General features: G+C 36.9%; 1 protein-coding gene and 1 pseudogene across 1 annotated transcript; one reads left to right on the plus strand and one right to left on the minus strand.

Moving 5' to 3' along the window:
• Window positions 1-18,875: 18,875 nt before the first annotated feature.
• LOC132041089 (16.9 kDa class I heat shock protein 1-like) lies at window positions 18,876-21,022 on the plus strand (annotated as a pseudogene).
• Window positions 21,023-23,630: 2,608 nt separating this feature from the next.
• On the minus strand, window positions 23,631-27,433 carry LOC132041088 (NAC domain-containing protein 17-like). The gene is made up of 3 exons (XM_059431861.1): window positions 27,065-27,433; window positions 24,368-25,528; window positions 23,631-24,096 (listed from the first exon to the last, which is right to left on the minus strand). Exons 1-3 carry the CDS (start codon window positions 27,240-27,242, stop codon window positions 23,717-23,719), a joined length of 1,719 nt encoding a protein of 572 aa, XP_059287844.1. The 5' UTR covers window positions 27,243-27,433; the 3' UTR covers window positions 23,631-23,716.
• Window positions 27,434-27,638: the final 205 nt, after the last annotated feature.

The following is a 27,638-nucleotide window of genomic DNA, read 5'->3' on the forward strand; positions in this document are numbered from 1 at the left end:
ATCTTCGCACCGGTGAGGTCACGATTACACTTCAGGATGTGGAGGTCCTCTTTGGATTACGGGTAGATGGAGAGCCACTATACACTCGGTACGAGCCTCCTCCTAGTCAGACGTGGGCGATAGAGTTGACTAGGCTCACCCACTTCGTCCCTGATGCCGAGGGCCAGATTTCGAGACAGAGTCGGGTTAAAATTAGTGCACTCTGCACTTATTTGGAGGGTCTGCATCCGGTTGTGGATGGCACCCCGCAGGACGATGTTGATCGTCATGCCCGTTTGTACCTACTTATTATATTCGGGGGCATCTTGTTCCCTAACTCATCGGATGTCTTTGTCAGTTTACGTTATTTGGTTTTCTTGGAGCATGTGGACCGCTTGGGAGACTACAGCTGCGGCGGTCTTTGTTTTGGCGTATCTTTACAGATGTCTGTGCCGAGCGTCTATTGGTGTTGTCAGAGATGTGTGTGGATTTTTTGCTCTTCTCCAGGTAATATTTTAAGTATGCATTCCTAATGTAGACAAACCTCTTGAAACGACGAATTAAAAATCGTATTTTCTAATATCGCTTATAGTTATGGGCGTAGGAGAGGATGCTGCCTTTTTCAGCCCGTACCTAGGCATCACCTCGAGATTGACATGCCTTATACGAGGAGGTGGACAGCGGGTTTTGACCGGGATGTGGATACGCACCACAGTATTCTTCCATTCCGGGACCAGCTTGATCACATAACGGACGATGCGGTAAAACTATTTAACTTTACATTATTAATTTAATTAAATGTCATTTTTACTTGGTGATCACTGATTTGTATTTATATGTTATGCAGCTATTTATATGGACGTCGTATGTGACTGCTATATTAGATGGTTTGCCGGCCTTTTGCGGGCGCGAGCCGGGGGTTTGGAGGTCGCGGTGTCCATTGATGACTCCGGACATCGTAAGGGACCACATGCCGAGCGTGTCTTACGACGGTTTGGGCATACACAGTAGTATACCCCCGACGTCCGTCACGAGTTCCGACACTACCCGGTGGGACGATCGGCCGTCGTCGATGATGATTTTACGGCTTTCATGGATGTCCGGCTCCATCGTTGGGAGAACGGGTTGGGCACTTTAGCGGTGGTCGTCATTTGACTCCTATTGAGCATTACATGCGCTGGTATCATCAGATCACACGCCGATTGATCGACAACCCAGCTTTGCGTCCCCCTAGGGATGTAGGATACTCAGCACTCGCGGGGTAGTACGAGGCATTGGTAAGTTTATTGTATTTAGATTTACTCACCTACGTTTACGCCGGCGCTCTTACTTTTTGAGATACCTGGGTCTTCATCACAGCCGAGCCAGAATGCATACATGGAGGAACGTGATAACGTTGATTGGGCGGCGTTACGCGCTTCATTAGGCGATGAGCGGCCCGTGAAGAATTTAGAGGAGCAGGATTCTTGACTTCGATGAGTTTTTGATCCCTCGTTAGTATTTAAAATACTTATTTGTTCATTTAAATTATTTATTTTAAATATATATATATGTTACTCATTATTTAGTAATATTTTATGTTTTAGGATTCGGCGCCAGCGGGTCCACCAGAGCCACCCACTCAGGCGTTTTCTCATGGGTCTACCGAGCCAGCGGTGTCTTCCCGTGACCTGCCGAGCCACGGGGTAAGCTTTTTATTAAAATTTGTTTTATTCAATATAAGGTCAATATTTAATATATATATATTTGATTATTTAAAGTACTTATTTTAAATATGTATGTTACTTATTATTTCGTTTTTTTTTCTTCATATTTTAGGATTCGGCGCCAGTGGGTCCACAGGAGCGACCCATTCAAGAGCATTCTCATCAGCCTGCCGAGGTAGAGGTGTCTTCTCATGATACCACCGAGGCGTATGTAAGTTTTTTACTTAAAATTAATTTTATTCAATATAAGGTAAATATTTATTTAATTTTTATAACCTTTACTTGGATTTCGAACAGCATCTCGTCCGGGAGACTACCTCGTATTCACCACCGACCCATCTCGCAGAGCCTACGGACCCATCTCGGAGCCCACTCGTGCGCCCGTTTACACACGGAGTTTGATTAAATAAATAACGTTAATGTATTCAATATAAATAAGAAATGGTACTAATTATGATATATTTTTTTAGGTTCATCTCCCGCGCGCGGTGGCGGCAACTCCGTCGAGGAAGAGTCCGAGGTTTCAGGACCCGGTCATCATGAGGTTCGTGCGAGCGGGACCGCATCCCCGAAAAGTACATTCTAGTCGAGCGCGCGGGCGGGAGGGAGAGAGGAGATGATTATGACTTTAGCGCCGATTATTAAGAGGAAAAAGGGCGATGGAGACGATGGCGAGGGCGGTGGGGATGGTATGAACCTTAGGCCTGCAGGGATAGTCTCCGATACTACGTATGTGACCCATCCTCGATAGTGTATATACATTAGTGTTGTACAATTTATCGTAAATATTATATATTTTTTGCATATTTATAAATATTATCTTAGTCTTTATTATTGTTTATAGTTTCACATCCTAAATTGATAAAAAAAAAAAAACGTGACACGTTCGAAATAAAGTTAAGCATTAATTTAAAAATAAGACGAAACCCTAAAAGATAAATAACGTAAAGTAAATTATTACAAGTCTTCAAACAAAAAGGACCTCGGCGCTTTTCAACCACTAAAACGACAATCAAAGATTGCGTATTTAACGTGTATTGAGTCTATCTTATTAATTGTACAAATATGAGTAGGGTTCTATATAAAATATTGAAGTTCTGAGCCTCTCAAAGCATGATTAATATACGGTTAAACTACGTAAAAAGGAGTGAAAATGTAATAAGGGGTCGTTTTCTTGGAAAATGGTGGATTGCTATATAGCAAGTATTTTACCGCTTATTTATAGCTGAGAGAAAATTTTGTATAGCGCAGTAAAATACTGCGGTAAAGCACTTAACGGGACAGTTACGGTTAAATCTTTACTTACGATTTTTCTTGCTTATTCGTAGTTTTGTAACATTTTTTTATTGGGATATTTTGGTTCAAATGATTTTTTGGGGCATTTTTGGTTAGGACTCTTGAAATTAGATAATTTGGGGAAAGAGTTAAATTACCATGAACAATTGTAACCGACCCATATTAACTTCAGTAAGGACTTTAAAGCTGGAGAGAAAATTGTGGTATTAAAAATGAACAGGGAGTATGATGAATATTAGTCGAACCACTAAATATTAGACACATGCATAAACAAAGCTTTCCAAAATTGATTAGAACAACTTTTGTCTTTTCAATGGATGCACCACAATTCCACAAAGAGCAAGCGTCCAAATGAAAGTTCAAAAAATGGACCTACTGAAAGGTGCCAAACCGACAAACATAACGAGAAGCCCACCATTTTTGCACTTCATATTATCCCTACCTGATTTTTATTTTTTGGTTCGGTACTCGTATTGGGATCAATTAGATTCAAACAAGCGCTAAGAAATCCTACTTGAGGTAAAACTCTTCCTAATAAAGACGATTTCACACTCAGACAACTCTGCAGAGGTTGAATCCGCAAGTTTTGTTTGTCCTACCAGGGGTTGTTGGAACATAATTACATGCCTTTATGGCGACAAAATAATGTGTGATGGGAATCACTAACTTTTCAAAACCTGAAATTGATTTTGGCATGTTGTTTATGTCAACCATTGATACAAAATGATGACATTTTAGCTTTTTGTTTTTTGTCAATGATTGATGACATTAACCTACTTAGGATTCTACTTGCCCGGTTGTTCCCTCGCTCCTCGATTAAGTTAGTCTACTAAACTATTAAGTAGGTAGATATATTCCCTCCCCCCTCGATTAAGTTAGTCTACTAAACTATTAAGTAGGTAGATGTATTGAAGATATAGTTAAAATTATCATTGAAATAAATAAACTAAACTAGGTTTTGAAAAGATGTATTTAAACAAGAAATACTATAAGATATTCTTGGGGTGTGTGTGTATTTGAATTTGTAAACGATGAGTAGTTTTTGCAGTTTTCAGATAAGAGGTGGAGTAAGTACATTACCCTCAGATTTCAATTCCGAGCTTGCATAATTTCAACCACAATTTAGTACTAGAAACAATACTTAGGGCCTGTTTGGAAAGCCACCTGGTAATTGGAATTGGTGTAATTACTAGGGTAGTAATTACACAGCCTAGTAATTACACATATAAGTATAATTACTGATGACGCATTTGTTTGTCATTATAACGTAATTACGATTGTAATTACAAGCGTCTTTGTTTGGTTGCACGAGGGTAATTACGCGATCAGTTTAATTTAAAAATAAACTTTAATTATAAAAAATTTAAAATTAATATTTAAAAAACATTGCCTTTATAAATGATATTAAATTAGTTATTTAATAACACATTGTTGTAAAAAATAATTGATATATATTTTTCAAATTAATATTTAATTTTAATTAATTATAAAACTTAAAAGAAGACTTTTTTTGTGAGAACGTCATGGATTGGATGTTTGACAAAAAAATAATATTAATAAATATAATGCCATACTATTATTCAAATGTTTGACATAAAAAATCCATCAAAGGTAAGTAAAAAATAAACAACATGCAATGTGAAAGCAAATAACTTAAAATTGGAAATATAACCTAAATTCAAAGTTCAAAAGAAAAAGTTCAATAGAATACTCTTATGTCAAATTTCCAACATTACATAAGTAAGTTCCAACGTAACTTAAGTAAATAATTCAAAAGAAAGGAAAAATATAAGTCTATAACCTCATTCACAACGAAATTCTACGTTAATAACGTCACTCGTTATATGTCAAGTTTGTTAATGATTCATTCTTTCCAATATTAAGGGGTGTAGTTTCAAATATTAGAATAATAACATGGTTATGCTAAATGAATAAAATAAAAAAATACGAGCAATTACGACGAAACCACAAGTAAAGGTTGGAATTAGAAGAAAGAAAACGAAAAATAAATAATATAAAAAGAAAAATACATTTTTAAAAAATAAAAATAATTAAAAAGTAAAAATAAAAAAGAAATAAAAATAATAGAAATAAAAAAAATTGAAAATTAAAAAAAATAGAAGTTAAAAATAAATTAAACTAAAAAAATAAACAAACTAAAAAGTAATCCCCACAGCAAATACGAGGTGTAATTACACCCCGATTCTCGGCCTCCCTTGAGAATTGGAGGTGTAATTACACCACGTCAATTACACCCAATTCCCACCTAGCTTGTGTAGCAATTACTTGAGTCGACAAACAAATTGATAATGCGTAATTACACCCAATTACACCTAATTCCAATTACCTGGGTGGCTTTCCAAACAGGCCCTTAATTTTCCTTCAATCCAAAGCTCAACCTAAGAATCATAAAATATATCGTCACATGTGGGAGATGGAAGAGAATAGGTCCCATTAAGGGATTGTCATGCTTCAACTGCAATGAGAAATAGGTCCCTACTCGAACCCGCGACTTTTGTGAACCCGCGACTTTTATGGGTTTAAAAAAAAAAAAAATAGCACCCAAAAAAAAAAAAAAAAAAAAAAAAACATAACTAAGTTTCACGCACGAAAGGACCAAACTGTTAAAAAAAAAAAAAATTGGCCTTTCACGCACGAAATTTGTGCGTGAAAGAGGGCAACAAAAGTCCCCCAGACCCTCCTTCTTGGCCAATTTTTTTTAAAATTAATGTTCGTTCGGTACTTTGCTTGAAGATTAGTCATGTTTCAGAACGCCGGAATATCAATATTTTATATAGAACTTAATATCTTTTTTTGGTTCACCACCCTCTTGATTCGGGGCCCTTCGACCGAGAGGTACTATATCTTCAGCTGGAGCATAGGTCGCAGCATATATGGACATCTGACCTACAGCCTGAGGCTCTGGTCCGTACCCGGTTAGGGGGCTCAGCATAAGAGATCTTAGCTACTCACCCCCCACATCCTCGTATCCTGGATATACTACGTCGGAGCGGTATCTACCGGTGCGTCGAAGTTGGTCGGATACAGCACGATAGGTCGCTAGTGACGGCCTTGATTAAGAGGTGGCCGCCGAGAGACGCACACATTTCATCTCGCACGGTGAAGCTACCATTACCACAGGGATGTGGTAGTCGTTTATAGTACGGAGTTAATGGACGCCTGTTTTGTATATTGAGGAGCCTCAAGTGATGCCGCCTTACTGGGATGAGTTGACTAGGCTCACCAGTTTTGCGGCTCAGGATGGTGATATTTTGGGCCAGAGTCAGCTTTTGTTGTTGGCCCTTTATGCTCACTTGCGCCTTATAGACATGCAGCATCCGATTTGAGAGGACACGCCTCAGGCTGATGTTAACTGACGTGAGCGTCTATACCTACTCATCATACTCGGGGCCATTCTATTCTCGAACAGTTCGGGTTCGCATGTGAGCTTGAGGTATCTTCGATATATCGACGATCTCGCCGAGTTAGGATGTTATAGTTGGGTGCTGCTGTGCTAGACTATATGTATCGAGGATTCTGCCGATGTTCTATGGGCACGAAGGTAGAGGTCCGTGCATTTTGCTCGCTCCTTCAGGTAATATATTTAAGTGTGTGTAATTAAATACAAAATATATTTTTTCAAAACGACGACTGATAAAATATTTTTTAAATGACTATATCAGATATGGGTGTGGACTAGGTTGAGACCTTTTCGGCCCATTACCGACTCGCCCCCCCCGTGACTATCGCGGGGCGTGCCATACACACGGAGATGGTCGCGAGGAGTTCGCCGATATGCGGAGACGCACCACAGCCTTCTCCCGTTTAGGGATCAACTAGACCGCATGACGGCGCAGACGGTATGTTCATATTTTGGATCCACACGCTAGACCACATAGCTACTATTTTAGTCTTTTATTGTTAACTAGTTCAATTCTTTTTACAGGCTTTTATATGGACGCTGTATGATCATATTTTGGATAACTGCTGGCGTTTTGTGGGGCTGGTCAGCACATGTAGATATCGCAGTGTCCATTGATACATATCGATATCGTTGAGTACCACGCACCCGCCCGCGTGTTACGGCAGTTTGGGTATGTACAGAATATACCCACGGCTACGGATTGCGCGCACGACCACTATTGAGGGATGAACGTGCGGGCGTCGATGATGCATGGCGGCTCCATATGCGGCAGCGTGTCCAGAGTTGGGATGCGAGGATGATAAGCCAAGCGGTGGTCGGACATGACACTCCGATCCATGTGTACATAGAGTGGTACATGCGGATCACTTGCATCATTATTGGCAACCCCTCTAGGCGTCGTCTAGATGGCCTAGGATATGTATGTATGTAACGACCCGTTTGGTCGTTTAGCACTTTAAAGCTACGAAAAGGGTATGGGACTATATTGTATTTATTTATATAATTTTAATACATGTTATAGTTTATATGGTGATGAATAGAGTGAAGTAATCTGAGGACTAATGATATATTACTTCTGGTGAAAGGGCAATTGATGTCTTAGGAAGACATTTGAAAAGTATAAAAAAAAAAAAAAAAAATTGGGCCAGCCCATCATTTGGTGGTCTCACGTAACCCAAAGAGAGTTGACAATAATATGTAGTCAATTAGAAATAAATGAAGTGGGCCAGCCACTTTTATTATGTTGCCAGGAATAAGTGACATAAAAGAGAAATTAGGTGTAAGTTTTTTTTTTTGGTTTACACGGAAAGAGGGCAAAAGGAAGTCAAAGTGGGGCTTTGGGAAGGCATATAACCGGCAGTAGCAGTTTTCAAGGGAAATCGGAAAAAGAAAAAAAACAAAAAAAACCTATTTCAGTTCCCTCATTGGAAATGACTAGTTTAGTGACATAATTAGGAACAGGGATTCTAAACATGAAATCCTACTTACGAGAATAGGGAAGAAGAACTGGATTGAAGTATTGGCGTATCTGTGTCAGACGCACTCAAAGTTTAAGGTACTGAGACTTTATATATATTTAGTTCCTTTACTGCTACCTTTATAGAGATAAAATAGTAGTAGTACATATGAATTATATTCGTCGATATTAAGTTAGATTGTGACATTGGTATTCTGTATCAAATGCGTTGTTCTTTGGTATTTCCATATCAATTTTTGTGTATAATGAGTTTATGTGATTGTACTTTAGGTGTATTGGGTCATATGTACAATTTTAAATTCAAGGTATTTGAATTGTGGAAAGTTAGATTTTTGTCCGAAGTTAAGATATTGAAGTAATTAAAAGTTTTGAGTCCTAGTCCTAAGAAAGGAAAATTAATGATTTGATAGTCCATTTATGGATGAAATTGACTAATTTTAAAAATATATGATCCTTAGATAATGGGTGAAATTATTTTTCAATAAAATTCCAATCTTGCCCTTGTGGGCCCAAGGCTACTTTTTGGGGTGCGTTTTGGGGTTTCGAATATAAATATAGCAATATGGGTGTCCTTAGATTCGTATTCTAACGTAGATCGCATATTTTATAGATTTTGATCGTTCGAGAGGCTACGCAAAGGGAAGGCATTAGTTTGATTGTTCGTGGCACCGCATTTCGGCATTGAGGTAGGTTACGGTCTACTTTAGTTAGACTCTGATTAGAGAATCGTATGTAGTTGTAGAAAGTGACGGGGATAGCATATAGGCCTTTGGGCATGAAGTGGAGGTGGATTCCAATTAGGTTGGCTCTGTCAGCTGTTATGTGGGCTTGTCACCATATGTGTTATTTTCTGTGATTATCACTTGTTTGTATCTCTGTCATATACTAGCTCCCTCATCATATGAAAAGGAATGATAACATTAATATGACTTGTATTTGTTGATTGTATATTGGTGATATTGTTGAGGTTGATATCATGCGTGACATGCCTTCCATATTATTCTTGTGATGATGGTGAGCTAAGTGATTGAGAGACTCGAGGTTTTTGCGGAGATTGAGAGTGACGAGAGAGACTCGAGGTCCTTGCCGAAGATTGAGAGTGATTGGAAGCCTTCGAGGTTTACTGCCGAAGAGCACGAGTGGTACATGGACTTCGCGGGTCCCCCGCGGGTCGTAGCTTTGAGGCACGCCCTTAGTGTGTGTGCGAGTGGAGTGAGAGAGGTGACTATTGCATTGTATTGCATTCATTCACTCATACATTTGGTGATCATACGGTGAACTATATCTGTCTTGGTTGATTTCATGATTCCTTTACACTTTACTTGTATATTATATGTGACCACACTGTTTGCTCTGAGGTGCTACTTGTTAGTTTCCACTTAACTTCGTACGTTATATAATCATTGTCGGCTGTGATGCTTACCGGTACTAGTGTTGTGCGATACTACTCTTGATACACTTTTGTTGAGTGCGAGTACGATCCGAGCTCCGGTTACACACTCGCGGCCACGTACGCGAGGGTGACATCTTTCGGTCATTCGGGGTGAGCTACTTGGTCATCGTGGCCCACGAAGGACCTCTTGTTATTTCGTTTTTTGTATTCGACGGACGATATATGTAGCCTTCGGGTATTTTCAGACTTATATTTCGTACTATGTTAGCGCTCTTGTACCCTTTGACCAGATTTTGAGGTTGTCGTGACATTTCTAGTTATGATAAGTATTTAAGACTTGATAACTTATCCTTATTTAATTTTTCGCTTATTTAACTTGTTATTAGTAATGTGGTTCGCCTACTCGAAGGGATAGTGTAGGTGTCACCACGACTCGCGAATTGGGTCGTGACAATGTAACACCCCGTAAACTTGAACTAGGTGTGAATGTGTAAAAATCTAGTATTAAGATGATATTATATATATATGAATCCATTCTTGATGAATTCGGGTGGAAGATGGTCGTTTTGAAGTCAAACCAACTAGTGAAGTTCTTAAGGCCTCTTAAATTCACCTAAGTTTTGGTAGGTCTGTCTTCTGGCCGATTTTCATGAAAATGTGTTGCGAATTTGGAAAAACTTCCTTGATAAAAAGTTGTAGATCTTTGAAATATCTTTCCAACGGTAGGTCGTCCAGCCCAAGAAAAGTTGCGTACAAAAAGTTATGTCCGTTTTACTGAAGCCTATCTTCGCTGAAAATTTGGCCTGTGTTACGGTGAGACGTTACGGACCGTAACACGTGTTACGGGCTGTAAACCGTAACGTCTCAAAAATTACCAGAACTCTCTCGAAATTTCCACTAAAGGACGGTCCAAAGAACGGTCCGTAACACGAAGGACGGTCCGTCCTTCGGGGGCGTCCTTTGGCCCGTTTTCACCAGAAAAATATAAATAAGACACTTATTTTGTTTATTCCTCCACTTTCTAAACAACCCTAAGGACGAAAACCATTCCTCCAAGTCTTCAAATCAAAGGTAATAACATCCTTAACATTACTAATCCATTCTAATATCAAACCCATGATTCTTAACATGATTCTTGTGACCAAAACCTAGGGTTTGCAACATAATTCTTCCCAAAGTGATTCAAGCTAGGGTTTGGGTGTTCTTCATTCAAAAAGTGAATTGTTAAACTTTGTTTAACATATTAAGGTATGTCTCTCTTTTGAAAACTTATTTTGAATGAAAATCACTTTTGAAACTATTGTTGGAAGTATAAATTTTATTCAAGATTCTTTAATGAATGAAAGGAAAAGTAATTTTTCTTATGTTTCTTGAACTCCAATTCATGTCTAAATGGGTTTTAATGTGTGTGAGGGGACAAACCCACATTAAACCTAGATTGCAACAAACCCTATATATGTATGTGATATTATGAATGTTTTCCTCTATAAGAGATGCTTAATAATGATGATTAAGGGTTGGTAATGATATTCTCATTGATGAAGTAGAACATCGAAATCTTGCGTAAAGAAGTTATACATTTTCAAAACATTGGTTGGAATGACTTATTCTTTCAATATGGCATAATGATCCGTAATGACAAGTTGACTATAAAGATGATTTGTATGTCTCTTTTAAAAAAAAATCCTTTTGACTATGAGGGTGATTTGTACGTCTATATTTCAAATTTCGTCTTTTCATATATGTCTAGATTTTCCCAAAAATCTTTCTTGAAGTATGTCTATATTCCAAAAATCATATATTCAACTATGTCTACTTGTGAAGTACGCTTATATTGTGAAAGCATGAATTGTATTTGAGAATCCTTCCTTGATTGTTTGTATAAGTTATAACTCTTGTTTGGTGGAATTTATTCTGGAATTAAAGATGATTTCTTTTAGACAAGGTCATGCGTGTGTAGGGTCAAGCCCGCATCTAACCTTATACGAACTATACTACTTTGTGAAACTCGCTTTTCCCATTATTGGATGATTGAACTTAATCTTCTAAAGGTTGGACCTTAATCTTGTTTTGTTGTTGAATGGGTTTCTTGAACTTGAAATTGAATAAGATATTTGAATAAGATTCTAAATCGTTATGACTTGAAATGCCTCTATTTTGAGATGATGACTTGAGAAGTGATATTCGCTCTAAGTCATGATTGATGATTCGGTAATATGCCATGATTTGTATTTTGTTGGTGTTTGGGCATGTATGGGCAAAGTCGTGCTAATCCGAGAGGACGATTAGCCGTTATGGATCTAACGTATTGATACGAGTATTCTTTGTGTCGGTAGAGGACGATTGACCTCCGTTGCTTCCTAGCGTAGAGTATCTATTCTTTGTGCTAGTCCAGAGGACGATTAGCCTCCGTATCTTCCTAGACCGGAGTATCTATGGTTGTGCTAGTCCAGAGGACGATTAGCCTCTGTTGCTTCCCTAGCCGGAGTATCTATTCTTTGTCTTAGTCCAGAGGACGATTAGCCTCCGCGGTTTCCTAACCCGAAGTATCGATTGATTGATTAGTTTGCCTATGAGTGGCTTGTTTCGTATCTTGTTTCCTGTGAGTGGCTTGTGGTGATACTGAATTCGGAAGTGAAATACTTGGCATGGTAAATAGTAAGGAGTTAAGTTAATATGTCTTTCGTTGTTGGATTCTTTCATGACTCTTTAATGTTGCTGACTTACATTATTCCTGGGTTTGAATTGTGATTTTCATTAATATCATTTTATTAATTTTATTCATCATATCTTGTTTTGTAACTATTGCCCCTTAGACACTCACTGAGTACAAAGTACTCAGGCATACCATTGTTGTTTTTTATGGTATGTTAGGTAACGGAGAAGAGCAGGTTCTTGATACTCACAGCATTTAGGAAGGACTTGCTGCTGCTGATTTGGTGAGCCCACACATTCATTCGTGGGACACCCCATTTATTTAATTTCATTTATTTATATTAGTTTCCGGGCTGCATCCTGATAAGTTAGACATTTATTCCTTATTCCTAGAAGCTCCTTAGTATACATTCAAATATGGGTAGAAGAAGAGTTGTTGTGTAACTCTTTTGGGCACGTTATCATGTTTTGGTTGAATTATTTAAATTATAAAGACTTCCGCTGATCTACTTCATATATTCATGACTAGTTACATTTATTTTATAAACTGTTGGAGGCAAATATTGAACCTGGCGGGTTCAACTGTTATTATTGTGTCGTTTAGGTTCTTCCGATGTTGTTCATGACGTTGGATGCCGGTCACGTCTAGGGTGGGTTTTGGGGCGTGACAATGCAGCTCTCGCAATAGCGTATGAGGCGCTGGTAAGTTTTATTAGTCTTAAACTTATTCCATCGTCTTATGTACTACTTTACAAATTTATTCAACTGTTAATAATTGCAAACATATGCAGGCACGGACCGTTCAGATGATGCGCTGTAAGAGCACTGCCCGTACGGAGGTCCCTGAGACAGCGGAGTATGCAGCATGGATTATTGAGCTTGCCAATACTGGTATGCGATAGGCATATGACTTTGAGCGTTTCGGTGAGCGTGTTCCCGGTGCCCCACCTCAGGCAGCAGGTGTCGTGGTCGCCGAGGAGTTGGTGGTCGTCGCAGAGATGATGAGGCTCCATCGGCTTCAGAGATCCCATCGAGTTCTTACCGGACGTCGACTACAGATATCCCATTGACTTCACAGCCGTCGACTTCATAGACACCTCTATATACGCCAGACTCTTTGTCAAATTATGTGCCCTGGCCTTTATTTCTAGCTCCATCAGTTCGTGATCTACAAGGTGGCCTACATCTGGACTTCGACGCCATATTCGAGGACTTCGTGTTTGATACGGCACCATCTGCATCTCCTGCTCCGGGGGCCACTCAGGAGCCCTCTCACCAGGTATCTCAGGAGGCCGTCGACACATAGGTTTGATTTTTACTATTTTTTATATGTTATTTCATGTTTAGTTTAGAATAAATCTAAACTAAATTGTTTATATGTTATTTCAAGTTCAATCTTCTACCCCTGTGGACCCATCTCTAGCTCCAGCCCCAGCTCCGAGGCCCACTCAGGAGACCGTTCAGGAGCCAGTTCAGGAGCCCTCTCACCAGGCATCTCAGGAGGCTGTCGACACACAGGTTTGATTTTTACAATAAAATAAAATAATTTATTAATTAATTGTTAATTTCATGTTTAGTTTAGAATAAATCTAAACTAAATTATTTATATGTTATTTCAGGTTCATTCTTCTGCGCCTGTGGACGGGTCTCCTAATGAGATTGACGAGACTCCTGATGCTGTTGTCCCACTCCCACCGCCCACCGTCATCTCCCATAGAAAGCATGTTATGAACCAGGATCCGGGTCGAAGGAAGGGAAGCAAGGATGATCATGCCATAGAGCATGTACAGATTAAGAGGAGGAAGCGGGATGGAGATGATGGTGAGGGTAGTGGGGGTGGTGGGGTTGGCCTTAGGCCTAGCCGTACTCTAAAGTCTCCAGATGTCGGACCTGAGATTGTGTATTTGTAAATAAAGTGTAGATTTTATGTTAATATTATATATATTTTTGGTTATTATTTTCTTAATGATAATTAGTTATCTTAGTCTTTATTGTCAATTAATAATAACTCGTGGGATGTCCTAAATTAATCAAAACCCTATAAAATATGACACTTAAACCTAAGGATAACAAGTTTCCAAACTAACAAAACTTACTTCGGGGCACTTTAGAACCCCTAAAACGACGATCCAAACGTTTAGGTGTACTTGATGTAATGAGCCGACATTATTGTACTCAAAAAAAGATATTAAATTCTATATAAAATATTGATATTCCGGCGTTCTGAAACATGACTAATCTTCAAGCAAAGTAGGGAAAAAACATTAATTTTTAAAAAAATTGGCCAAAGAAGGAGGGTTTGGGGGACATTTGTTGCCCCCTTTCATGCACGAATTTAGTTCGTGAAAGGCCAAACTATTTTTTTTAACAGTTTGGTCTTTTCTCGTGCGTGAAACTTATTATTTTTTATTTTTTTTTGTGCAATTTTGGTTCAACATTTTTTTTATTAACCCACAAAAGTCGCGGGTTCGACTATCATTTTTTTTTTTTTTTAGTTTCATATCTAAACTATCAGAAGGTTGAGAAAACTACCTAAACTATCACTATCTAGTTTACAAAACACACCTGAACTAAATGTGTGAATTCACTCTCGAAAAGGCAGGTGAAGCTAAAATTTTCTAAAAAAAACTGTCCACATGGCATAAGTAATGCTACGGTGGCACCTACATGGAAATTAAAAAATAATATTTTTTAATTAAAAAACTGTATATTTAAAAAAAAAATGCATTATATTTTTTGAAAAAAATCAGCATTTTAAAAAAAAAAAATTGCAAAAGGAATATCAAAAAATTTAGAAAATCAGAAAAAAAAAATGATTTAAAAAATGGAAAAGTTGATTTTTTTTTTTTTTTTAAATGTGAAAACTAAATAATCAGTTTTCTTATTATTTTTAAAAAAAAAATAACTTTTCCATTTTTTAAACTATTTTTTTATTTTCTATAATTTTTGATATTTTTTTTTTACAAATATTATTTTTCAGTGTGTTTTTTAAACAAATATTTTTTTTAATTTCCATGTCGGTGTCATTATGATATTATTTATCCACGTGGACAATACTTGGCAATATTTTTATATAAAATGGAGAGTGTAGAACACATGCCATTCAAGAATAATTTGATGTGTGTTTTGCAAACTAGATAGTTTAGGTAGTTTTCTCAGCCTTATGATAGTTTAGGTATGAAACTCAAAAAAAGTAATAGTTGGAGTGTGTTTTTGACCCTTTTCTCTATATATTATTTTACTTATTAAGATTTTTTATAACGAAATTGGTTTCAAATTAAAGGATAAATTTTCTATGCAATTTCATAAGTAATATACCCTTCATAACTTTAAAGCTATTTTTTAGTTATTGAGCTCTAGATTACTACTAGTAATTTGTACATAAAGTGAATTTTTAAAATAAATACAAAATTTAAGCTAAAATTAATGAATTCTATTGGACTCCTATCCTACTCTAGCTCTCCTCGCCTATTTTGAACTTTAATGCGTCAAAATATATTTAATAAATATTACTTCATCCATCCTGATTTATGTGATACTTTTTGTTTTTCAAAAATTAATTTATTGAATTAAATTAACTCAATATTTTAAAATTAAAATTTATATATTTAAAAACTGCATAAAAAATATTATAAGTTGTAACTATTTTGGCTTTGTTGATTGAACGGCTGCCGACGGCGTAGAGAGTGGCGGTTTGTGAAAGAAGTATACCACGTGACACTTTTCTTGCAATTTCTGCACATCCTAAAATTCCAAAATGTATGGTGGAATTTGCTATTGTTGTTTTTTTGAGTGACTGTTTGATTAGTGAATAGCTAAGAAATTTATAGGAACAGAGCTATCCACGCCGCTCACATGTCTTTTTTATGAGTACAATTTTATACATTTAACATGCCCAATTATTATATGAAAATTTTATTTTAATGTGTTAGTTAGTCATGATTGATTATATAGTTTAATGAAAATTGTAAGAAACGATTTGTGTTTTAAAAATAATACTCCCTCCTTTTCATTTTAATTGTATCACTTTAGCTCAAAAAAAATATTTAAAAATAATTGTCATTTTAGAAATTCAAAACTTTCAACTATACCTTTAATTTTAAAGAAGAATGTACGGTAATTAGAAGGATCAATCAATCTAGTTTTATTCACATAAGATAACTTAGTAAATTACGGCGTATTTATTACTCCCTTCGAATCAAAAAAAAAAAAAAGAAGTGTCCAATTAGCCATTGCACACCCCTTAAAACAATACTAACTCCTAGGTAAAAATAAATAATTTAACTAAAATGTCTCTAATTAAATAGGTGTTGGATTTGATCACTTAGCTCTTAAGAAGGACAAATCTGAAAAAGTAAAGCTAATTTTGTCTTGATTTGGTAAGTAAATTCTCTTTTTGAACCAAAAAAATGAAAGTTAAGTAGACTTTTTTTTTTTTAATCTGAAGGGAGTACTTTCTTAATAGGGTGAATGAGCCAAAGCCTCAGTTATATGGGACGGGAGAGGAATTTATTACCAATTGCTGTTATGATCTTTGATTTAGGGAATAATCAAAGATATGGAAATTTTGATAAATAAATGAATGTGGTCTACTTCAGAGAAAAGAGGTAAATTACCACCATACTAATTTCTTCTTTTGTTGGTAGTTGGTACAGCTAGCTTTTGAAATAATATTAGTCATTAGATTACTTTATTTTTCAAAATTAAATTTAGATTTATAAGATAATGCATAAAATATTAAGTTATAATTTCTTTGAATGAAAAATGGCATAATACACTGTAAAATGTTGATCAATTTTACTTTACTTAGACTCCGAGAAGACAAAGAGTAACATTTTAAAATAGGGGAGTGCTTAATTGATGCCCAGTTCTTCCATTTTTATTTTTTACTATTAGTTCAACTTTAATTGACAATATAATTAGAAAGATTTGAGTGGATCAGACTTTTCTTGTTCGTATAGAAGTTAATTAATTAAAAGTGATAGGAGATGATTATCCTTTATGGAAAGTGGTGAGCATCTATGTAAGTACTCAAAAAGGAAAACAATAAACAATCTTTTTCATGGAAAATTAAGGAATTGAAATTAGATAATTTGGAGAAAGAGTTAAATTACTACGAACATTTGTAATCGACCTATATTAACTTCGGTAAGGACTTTAAAGCTGGAGAGAAAATTGTGGTATTAAAATACTAGTCCAACCACTAAATATTAGACACATAAACAATGCTATCCAAAATTGGTCTAAAGTACTTTTGTCTTTACATAGAGCAAGTGTCCAAGACAAAGTCCAAAATGGACATACTGAAAGACGCCAAACCGACATACATAATGAGAAGCCAACCGCTTTTGCACTTCATATCATCCCTACCTGTCGTTTTTTAATTTCAACTTGGTGTTCATACTCGTATTAGCCTATTAGGGATCGATTAAATTTAAATTCATATTAAAAAATTATATACAAAAGGTAAAACACTTTCTAAAAAAGACGATTTCGCACTCAAACTACTCCGTACCAATAGCTTAAATCTGAAACCGGCCTCTTATATATTTAAAAATGAATCTACTCACAAGTTACAACTCCACTGCAATTTTTGTTGGTCCTACCTGCGGTTGTTGGTGCATAATTACAAGCCTTTTTGGTGACAAAATAATGTGTGATGGGAATCTCTAACTTTACAAAACTTTGGGAAATTGATTTTGGCATGTTGTTTTATGTCAACCATTGATCCAAAATGACGACATTTTAGCTTTTGTTTTTTGGCAATGATTGATGACATTACCTACTCCTCGCCCGTTTGCTCTCTCCTCGATTATGTTAGTCTACTAAATTATTAAGTAAGTAGATTGAAGATATAGTTAAAATTATCATTGAAATCGGTAACTAAAATAGGTTTTGGAAAGATGTCTGGAAATACTATAAGATATTATTGGTGTGTGTGTGTGTGTGTATTTGAATTTGTAATGATGAGTAGTTTTTGTAGTTTTCAGGTAAGAGGCGAAGCAAGTATTACTGCGCACCTACTCTCATATCACAAATTTATGGTGGTCCAACCACACATTAGCCTCGGATTTCAATTCCAAACTTGCATAATTTCAACCACAATTAAGTAGCTAAATTTTCCTTCAATCCAAAGCTCAACCTAAAAATCCTAAAATATATCGTAACATGTGGGAGATGGAAGAGAATATAGGTCTCATTAAGGGGTTGTCATGTTTCAAGTGCTATGAGAAATAGGTCCCTAGTCATTAATGTAAGAGGAAAGGGACAACTCTTTACCCCACACAAAGTCTCATATACTCTTAAGAGAGTTTTAAGATCGCCTTCTAAATTTTCTTTTATACTAACACTTATCTTCTTCATGGTCATTTATATTAGTGCTTTCTTTATTAAGATTTTTTATAACGAAATCGGTTTCAAATTAAAAGATAAATTTTCTATGCAATTTCATAAGTAATATACCCTTCGTAACTTTAAAGCTATTTTTAGTTACTGAATTCTAAATTAATAATTTGTACATAAAATGTTGAGTTTATGAGCCAAACTGTGGGGGTTGCACGGGACGGCAGACCACAAATGGGTCAGTATGCCCAAGACTGTAGTGTCCAATTTTCTAAAGTAGTTCGTGAAATTAAAATAGCTTGGAGGACATCATAAGTAAATTGGAATTAAGATTTTTCTGTAGCCTATATATACTTGACTTTTTCGCATAATTATCTATCCTATTGCTTTCATATATTGTTAAGTATCTCATAACATAAAATGATTTTTAAGATAAATGTAGAATTTAAACTAAAATTATAGAATTATACTGAACTTACGTCCAACACTCTAGCTCTGCACTTATTTTGAACTTGAATGCGTCCAGATATGTTTAAATATATATTATATATAATGTAGGAATAGAAAATCATTGGTATAAGTGAACTAGGGCAGTAATAGTTACGAGTTCAGTAAAACTCCGTAATTTTAGCTCAAACTCTATATCCAAATTAAAAATTTATCTAACATGTACAACTAAACTATTCATAACCTAATAAGAAAAAAAATTAAAATCCTGACTCCTCCCTAATACACCTCCGATTGGATACGCCCTGCCAAAAAGATCAGCCCGATAGTCCACAAGTAATGTAGTAGAATGTATACGACTTGATCTTATCTAACATCAACGTGTTGCAAGGCAATCTAAGTTTCAAGAAAATGAAAACGTGGCTTAGTAATCTAGTAACCAACACATATAACATCGACACAAGTCATCACCATTCTTGTCGAAAGTGTCACAAAAGAAAAATGCAATAGATATACCTATCCTTGGCAGCTATAAATAAAACAAAGCAGGTGAGAATAAAAATTATTTGCTTACCAATTTCATGTGTTTCCAAAGAAAGAAAAATGGATTCATCAATAGGACCATGGACAGGAAATATTACTGATCCTTTTTCTTCTGATTTATGGGACCCTTTTGATTATGGACTGAGTGGTGGAATGACTTGGCCGGGTCGTAGAGGTGGCCGTGATGATGACGTGTCAACCTTGGTCATGCTTATGTTGATTGGCCTGAAACTGACAATGCTCATGTTTTTCGTGTCGACCTTCCTAGTTAAGTTTCTAATTATAGTAATTTCAAGTTTTTGCTTACATCCAAAAACTTCAAAACTAAAAATCAAAGCTTAAAGAGTTTTTGTACCTATAAGCTAAACATTTTTCTTTGTTGATTTATTTTCTACACAAAAATATTGTTGCAAATGCTTTTGAATTTTTTTATATCGAGAAATTCGTGTAGCCAGTTTTTAGGATCGACCGCACCCTTTGAAGTTGGGAGATGATAGACCGGTTCATCAATTTTTATTTTTTTTCATTTAAATACTAGGATTACCTTGATTGATGTAAGGATTGAAATTGTGACTTATAGACGTAATCTTTCAACTTTGCTTAGTTGGCTTAGCATAGGGCTAGAACCGTAATATAAGCCACAAAATCCATCAACCTTTGATTTTTGAATTTTTTGCCCTCTTTCTATCGGGATGATAGAAGTCTAGCATGATTTTTTTCAAAAGGCCTCCTTCGTGAAGAGTGATTTTAGATTTTGTATGATTTTGTTCTCACATCCAATACTACAACATTTACACCCTCACCCTTGTATAGATTAGATATCGAGTAGTGTTTAAATCTCACCTAGCTAGCATACATATGTACCTTCCTATACATGTATGATGATATAGACGAGTTTAGAAAGTGTACTTGCGAAAGAAACTAAAGGGGTTCTTGAAAGTTGTTTTATTTTTATTTTTATTTTTGCACCAAAAAAAGGGCAGTTGAAAAGTTTTTTTCTTTTGGCACAAAAATAGGGATTTTGAGAACTTCTTTCTTTTTTTTTTTTTTGCCCAAAAAAGGGGTGGGGGGGGGGGGGTGGTCTCGTAAAGGATTATACTAGGATATAACTAATGAGAAAGAAAAATAGGGAAGTGGCAACAATAGGGTGCATAATAGGAGTATGCGCCATATATTCAGAAGGATGCAGATTTGCTAGACTCTTACTAGTAAAGCTAAGTGCAATTTTTAATGGCAGGGGTGAGGAAGGAAGATCTTAAGGTACAAGTTGAAGATGGCAACATACTAGAGATAAGTGGAGAGAGAGTCAAAGAAGATGAACAAGTGAACGACAAGTGGCACCGCGTGGAGCGTCGACTCGGGAGTTTCAGGCGGAGGTTCCAGCTGCCGGAAAATGTATAGGCCGATGAGATCAAGTGTGAGCTTGAGCAGGGAGTTTTAACAGTGGAAGTGCCAAAGAAGGAAACACGAGGTTACAAGGAATGTTAGAGCTGTAGATATTGCCTAATGCTTTATTTTCGGTTGTGGAATGTGTAAATTAAATAGTACTACAGTAGTTGTAAAGTTACTATCGCTGTGCATAGTGGTAGCAATGCTAGTTTGTATAGATAGTTTTGATGGGTGTATTACTGAAATAAAGGCTAGCAGTTGTATAGTAATTAGCTGGTGATTTCTTTTCATGTGCTTTGACCAAGAAAAATACACAAGATGAATTTCGATAATGGAAGAAGTGAAGGCAGATTTTTATCCAATTAATCATGTGATCTTATTAAGTCAATATGATTCGAATTCGATATAAATACTACTCTATGCTACTGAGTATAAAATACATCTCTTATATTTGTACAAATTGATAGCTTTGATCTAATTTTAAAGAGTTCATAAAACTACTAGTAGTAAATATCTCAAAGCTGATATTTTCAATTACCTCTTATTCCAGGGTCGAAATACTCCCTTGAACTATTTTATAGCAGAGTATTCACCCTCTTAGACGGTCGCACCCATACCTGTTAGGTGGTGATTTGCATGCCTTGTGTCATGTAATAGTACAATTTTTTGTATCTTTTTCTTGTTCTTTCCCTCTTCTTTTGCCTTCTACTTTTTCTTTTCATGTAATATTGGCTTGTTCTTGGCTTCCCTATCTTCTTCTTTTTCTACTTCTATAGTATTACTTTCTTTTTTGTCATTTTTTTTTATGAAGTTTCTTTCAATAGGTAATGGAAGTTTTTCTAACACATTTTGGTTTGAGGTTTAGGCGAAATTGTCTAAATCGCTCTGCCGGGTGTGAAGCTCTGGTAGAAGTTGAGTTGGCGGTGGAAAATGAAAGGACAAACATACATAGTCCCAACCTTGGTGGTGGTGGTATGTTGGACAAACATAAATAGTCCTAGAATATAGTCTTATTTCTTATTTGGTTACTAATCCTGAAACAAGTTATACCGCAATTAAAAATAGTATCAGATTAACGATATCCATATGGAGCAATAGTACTAGGACTAATTATTCTTGAATAAGACGATGAAAATAACATAATACCCGTATGGTCTACCAAACCTTTTTTCTACTAAATAATAATGGAAAGTATTTTTGTAAACAAAACTTTTTCTGAGAAATTATGTAATGCTTGTTATATTTAATACAACAAACATAAAAGTCCATAAAAAGTAATATTAGGACACCTAATCCCAACATTACTGTAATATAACTAATCCCAACATGACTTATCTTCAAACCAAACAACCCTGTAGGGAATTGTTTGAAACAACCCTGCAGGGAATAATAATCCGCTTCAAAATATTAAGGGTGTTAGAAACCCCGTAATGAATAAGTATGCGGTTAAACATACAACTATAATCTGAGGGATTCATGTCTTCCCTATAATACATACCAACTTCTGGTTACAATCACTACGTCAACCACCAAATGTCGTGTTGATTGTAACAGTACGAGGCATCAAATAGAAAAGTCGCAAAACGATTTTCTTTTCCCTTTTTTTATTGGGGGAAAGTCTATAAATAGAGAGAACAAGTGAGGATTGCTCAATTGGTAAAGCACCTCCACCCATGACCAGTAGGTCTAGGGTTGGAGTCACGCCGAAGGGGCTCCTTAATCAACAAAAAGGCTTAGCAGCTAACAAATCCTAGTGTAATTATTTGAAAAGCCAACCCCTTAAATTACACATTTTGCCGCTAACTAATTTCTATAATTAATAGCAAAATCATACAAAAATATAGTAAGAAGACGCATACATAATCAATAGAAAACAAAAATAAACATATGCTATAATGTCTGCCTTAACACACTAGATTTGAGTATGTCAAGTGCAACTATCAGGTGTCCGCAATAGAAAATTTAACTTAGAATAACTATCAAATCATGAATTAATAATTTTTTTACGACTTCGAATTGATGAAAGCTTATTTGCATTTCAAAATAGGGAATTAAGGGATATATGGCAGCACTGCTGACACCTGTGATTATCAATGACAAGCACAACCAATTTTTTTAGGTTTCCCATCCAGTTTTGGATACCTGCATTGCTAAATCCAGATTTAGTATGGGAAGTAACACATTGGGGAGTCAAGTGCTCCCTAGCAAAGAAGCCTCCATACCCCGGGCTTGAACCCAAGAATAAGGATGAAAGACTATTTACCACTCCACCACAACCATTGTTGGTAACACCGAATAAGTTTTACACACTAGTAACTCCAAAACTCAGAAGTTCAAACTACTTCAGCTTTAAGTATGTAGTTACTTCTCCAGTTTAGGCCCATACGATAAAGACAATGTTCCAATTGAACATAATTTGGAGTAGTAAAAACACTTAGAGCTGGAAGACAAACAATTTATAGCAAGCAAATTTACAAAGTAAAAATGGCAGGTAGTAACTTGATTATACTGCTGAGCATAAAGTATGCTGCATAATCAAGACAAGTTAAGATCAATCTCCTCCCGAGGCAATTTTCCAATGATATTTATCATAGCCAAAACAAAGAAGTACCAAACCAGACTTACCTGACCGAATAGGTAAACCTGTCCAACCTATAAACAAGAAACTAAAAACAAAATTAATTTCAAGCCACACTGGACCTTCCAAATTAGAAATCAACTTGGACTCACCTAAATTAAATCCAATTATACGTATACCTGCAAAGCAAAACTCTGAAAGCAGAGAAAAATTGCTTATGACATAATTTCAGAGCTTCAGTCAAAATAGTAAATGACACACGAGTAATTTCTTTGTTCTTCTGTTCACTTGAAGGTATTTTCCTTTGCTATTTTTTTTTTTCTTTTTGTTCTACTTTAGGGAGCTCAGTGGTAGGTACTAAGGGAGGGGGGAATCTAAACATCATACTTCTAAGGTAGATATTGTTTTACTCATAGAATGTATCCTCAGCTTATCATTGATTCTGGCAAGATGCCAGGTGATAGAACACCAAAACTTCATTGCATATTTAAGAGGATATGTATCTCCTCAAGACGTTAACAAATATTCCTACTAACACACATAAGATTGCACAAAGTATTCCAAGGAAAGAAAAATATAAAAGCCCATTCTTAGAGCGGCGCGAACTTCTTGAAGTTGCTGTTTTACCTGCCACAACATTCATGTTCCCGGCGTTTATTCTCATCCTACTAAAGCTAGACATGCGCTTAAAGACCATATTAACCGCAGGACTTTCAGCAGCTACAGCAGGAGTGGTAGGTATAGAATCCACGAAGGCCCACAACTGAGAGGATAACCATGACGGTGTAGTACCATCATTCTGATTGGGTATTTGATTCTGATTTGCGCCCGTAGGATGATTTCCCAAATTACTATCATATACAACACCTAGAAACATTGCCAAAACTTGCAAAAATTAGGGGAAAAAATCTAACACCAATATATTAGCAGTAGCAGCAGAGCTCTTGCTTGGCTCAAACTCTCCCATTTCCACTTGGGCAAAAGAGTTCTCGCCATGACATGGTTATTCTTATACCATCATCTGTCAAGAGCCCCATAAAGTCAGATCACACAAATGTGTTTATGAAAATCTTGAAAGATCATTAATACAGCATAGGCCAATCAATGGCAGTATTTCTGTTTGAGATCATTTCTGTACCTGGAGTAGCTGGAGGAACAACCAACTGATGTGCCTCGCTGGGGTTAAAGATGTTGAATCTTTGATCATGTGTCCACAGTTCTCCATCATTCAAATACATAGGCCGATTGTTCGTCATTTCATTCTGACAACTGCTTAAATACGTTGTAGAATCAGGGTTTACAGAACCATTCACAAAGTTGTTCATGTATGGTTCAGTAACTTGCCCCAGTTCAGTTCTTCTTATATCATCAAGAAGCAAGGGCGCATCATGATACAAGTCAAATTCTGTCAGCCCATCCAAATAATCGAATTGCAAATCTTCAAAGTTTTGACCACTTGGTCCAGCCTCATCAAAGTTTTTAACACCCAGCTCCGGGTAATCAAAGTTTTGAGTGCTTGGCTCTGGACCAAGAAGGTCATTTATCTCCAGAAAATCTTCAAGGAAGTCCTCTTCCACCACATGCCGCTGCTGTTCATGAATAACAGGAGCAGATGTGACCTCTGATGCCTCATGCAACTGTAGCTGTGATGTGCCTGACTGCGTAATCACCGCACTATGATTGGCAAAATTAACTTCCCTTGCCAAAAGATCTAGCAAGGTACTTTGAGTATCTTCCTCATGCACAAGCTGCTCCAGAGCATAAGCATAGTCTACAGAAAGTGGCTCCACAAGTACAGGCTCATTTCCAATATGGTTCAACAATTCGTCAAGTCCACCATCCACAGAAGGAGCTTCAGTAACATGCTTTGTTGAATTGTCCTGGTGGATAAAGCCTTTGGGACTTGGACATTTATCATCAGCATCAGCCCAGTCCTCTTCTCTAAATGGTGCACCATACTGCTCACCATTCTTAGGCCCGGGCCCACTCTTCTTAAATACCTTGTAAAGCGCATAGTATTCATGAACGTTCTGACATCTTTTCAGCTCTTCTTCATCCATAGTATACTCATGCATCACCCAATCTGTCCGTTCACCTACTGGTGCTCGGCCTTTATAAAAGACTAAGGTCTTCTTAACTCCAACAGCACGAGAGTTGCACATAATAATTCGATCCTTTCCCGTAACTTTCCAATACCCATGCTTTGTTGCCCTGTTTGACCGTGCTCCATTAGGATATTTTCGATCTCTGGGGCTAAAGAAGAACCACTGCCGGTCCCCAGTTTTTAACTTAGACAGATCTGCATTTCAAAATTTGCAAAATCCATAAGTAGACTATTCAAAAGATTAAAAAAGGTCATGAAACAGTATCTACCACAATATGATTTTACAAAGCAGCACCAGCTAATTTTAGGACAACTAACAATTATGAATAAGATAAGATCTCAAGTTAGGAAGGAAATCAAAAGAAAAAAGAAAAGGGAAGAATTTGGAAGACACAAGTCCATGAACCTATGTGGAGTAAATATAGGGTGTGTGCTATAGCTGCTGCATCAACTGGATGCTTTGATGAAACAAATTTTTACATGATTACAAAAAGGGTATGTCCAGTTTTTGAATTTTCCCATGTTCGAAATGAGGAAAATGACTTTCCTTATTCCCTTAACAAGTACACAAGTGACTTTCCACATTGATTATGTCATCCCCACCCTCCAACACACCTCATCTTCAACCCCCACCCTCCAACACACCTCATCTTCAACCCCCTGTAGCCTCCCAACCCCCACCACCCCATAGCCTCCCAATCCCACCACCACAACAAACCAACCCCCCCCCCCCCAAAAAGTATCCCCATCCACACCACCACACCTCCCCCTGTAGCCCCCATCCCCACAACCCACACACTCCATAGTCCCCCATACCCAGCCCCACCACCCACAGTAGCCTCCATCCCCATCCCCACCATCCCCCGTAGCCTCCCATCCCACCACCACACACACCCCCCCCCAACCGGAGCCCCCATCCACAACGCCCCCTAGCCGCCCACCCCCCCACCCCCCCATCCCCCGAAAATCCTCACCACCCCTCGTAGTCCCCATCCCCACCACCCCTCCCCCTTAGCCTCCCATCCCAACACCCCCGTAGCCCCCCATCCTCACCACCCGTAGCTGCCCATCCCCACCACCCCATAGACCCCATCCCCACCACCACCCGTAGACCCCATCCCCACATCCCCCTTTAGCCCCATCCTCACCACCTCACACCCCCATTTCCCCCACCCCACCTCCCCTAGTATCTGTCCAGATTACAAGTGTTTTTAGTATAATAATTTTAGCTTACATACGGAACATGGGCAAGAAACCCACTTACTTCCTGAAAAACATTTTACTCCATACCGAACACACCCATAATTTACGAAACTATTTCCATAATCAAGCAGCTATGAAGCTCAACTATACAGCATTAGACCTATAATCACAAAAACTCCTCACACCTAATATAAAACGCATATAGATATGAAACAAGATGTATAGACAAGTATCATATATACCCCTCACCCAATTAATTGATGATTGAGATGTAATTGTTGTTGTTATATCGCACATCATCCATCACTCAGCAAACCAAAAAGGAAATTGTTAAACCTAAGAAAAAATACAGAACCATATAACACAAGCAAAAATCACTATAATAAACGGTTCAAAATAACAAAAGCAAACACAGAACAAATCAAACCCCAAATTCAGATCAGATCAAGTCAACTACCCAAAAAAACACCAAGAAAACCAAACCCCAAATTCAATATCACATCAAAAAAAAAGAATATGATATCATACCAGGCAAGTCCTGAGGTTCCCACTTATAAACATCAGTCTCAGCAATAGCATCAAGCAACATCCTCTTCCTACATATCTTCTTCTTTAAATAGTACAAAATAAGTTCCTCATCTGTTGGATGAAACCTAAATCCAGGTGGAAATACATTCTTTGTATCACATAATTCCAACATCCTCATCTCTTCACACTCCAAAAAAAAAAAAAGAATTACAATACAGTCAATTGAATAACCAAAAGGGTGTTTATATTTATGATTTTGAGAGTGAATGTAACTCAAAAATGGAACCCTAAGAGATGAAAAAAGGAGATAAGAAGGGATTGAATGTGTTGGTTTTGGTCAAAAAAGAGAGAACAAAATAATACTAGGCCGCCAGGGTATATGAAGAGGTAATTGAGGAAGGTTCAAGGAATTTACGGGTGACACTGATAGCACGTCTGCCCAAATTTATATTTTTTCAAAACTGCTTACTTTTTTTTAATAAGAAAAAGTGAGGTGTTTGGTTAAATTTTTGAAAAAAAAATTAAGTGCTTAGCAGAAGCTGTTTTTCAGATGGTTCAGAAGTATATAGGCATG

Source organism: Lycium ferocissimum, chromosome 12, assembly GCF_029784015.1.
Source record: "Lycium ferocissimum isolate CSIRO_LF1 chromosome 12, AGI_CSIRO_Lferr_CH_V1, whole genome shotgun sequence".
Classification (NCBI taxonomy): Eukaryota; Viridiplantae; Streptophyta; class Magnoliopsida; order Solanales; family Solanaceae; genus Lycium; species Lycium ferocissimum.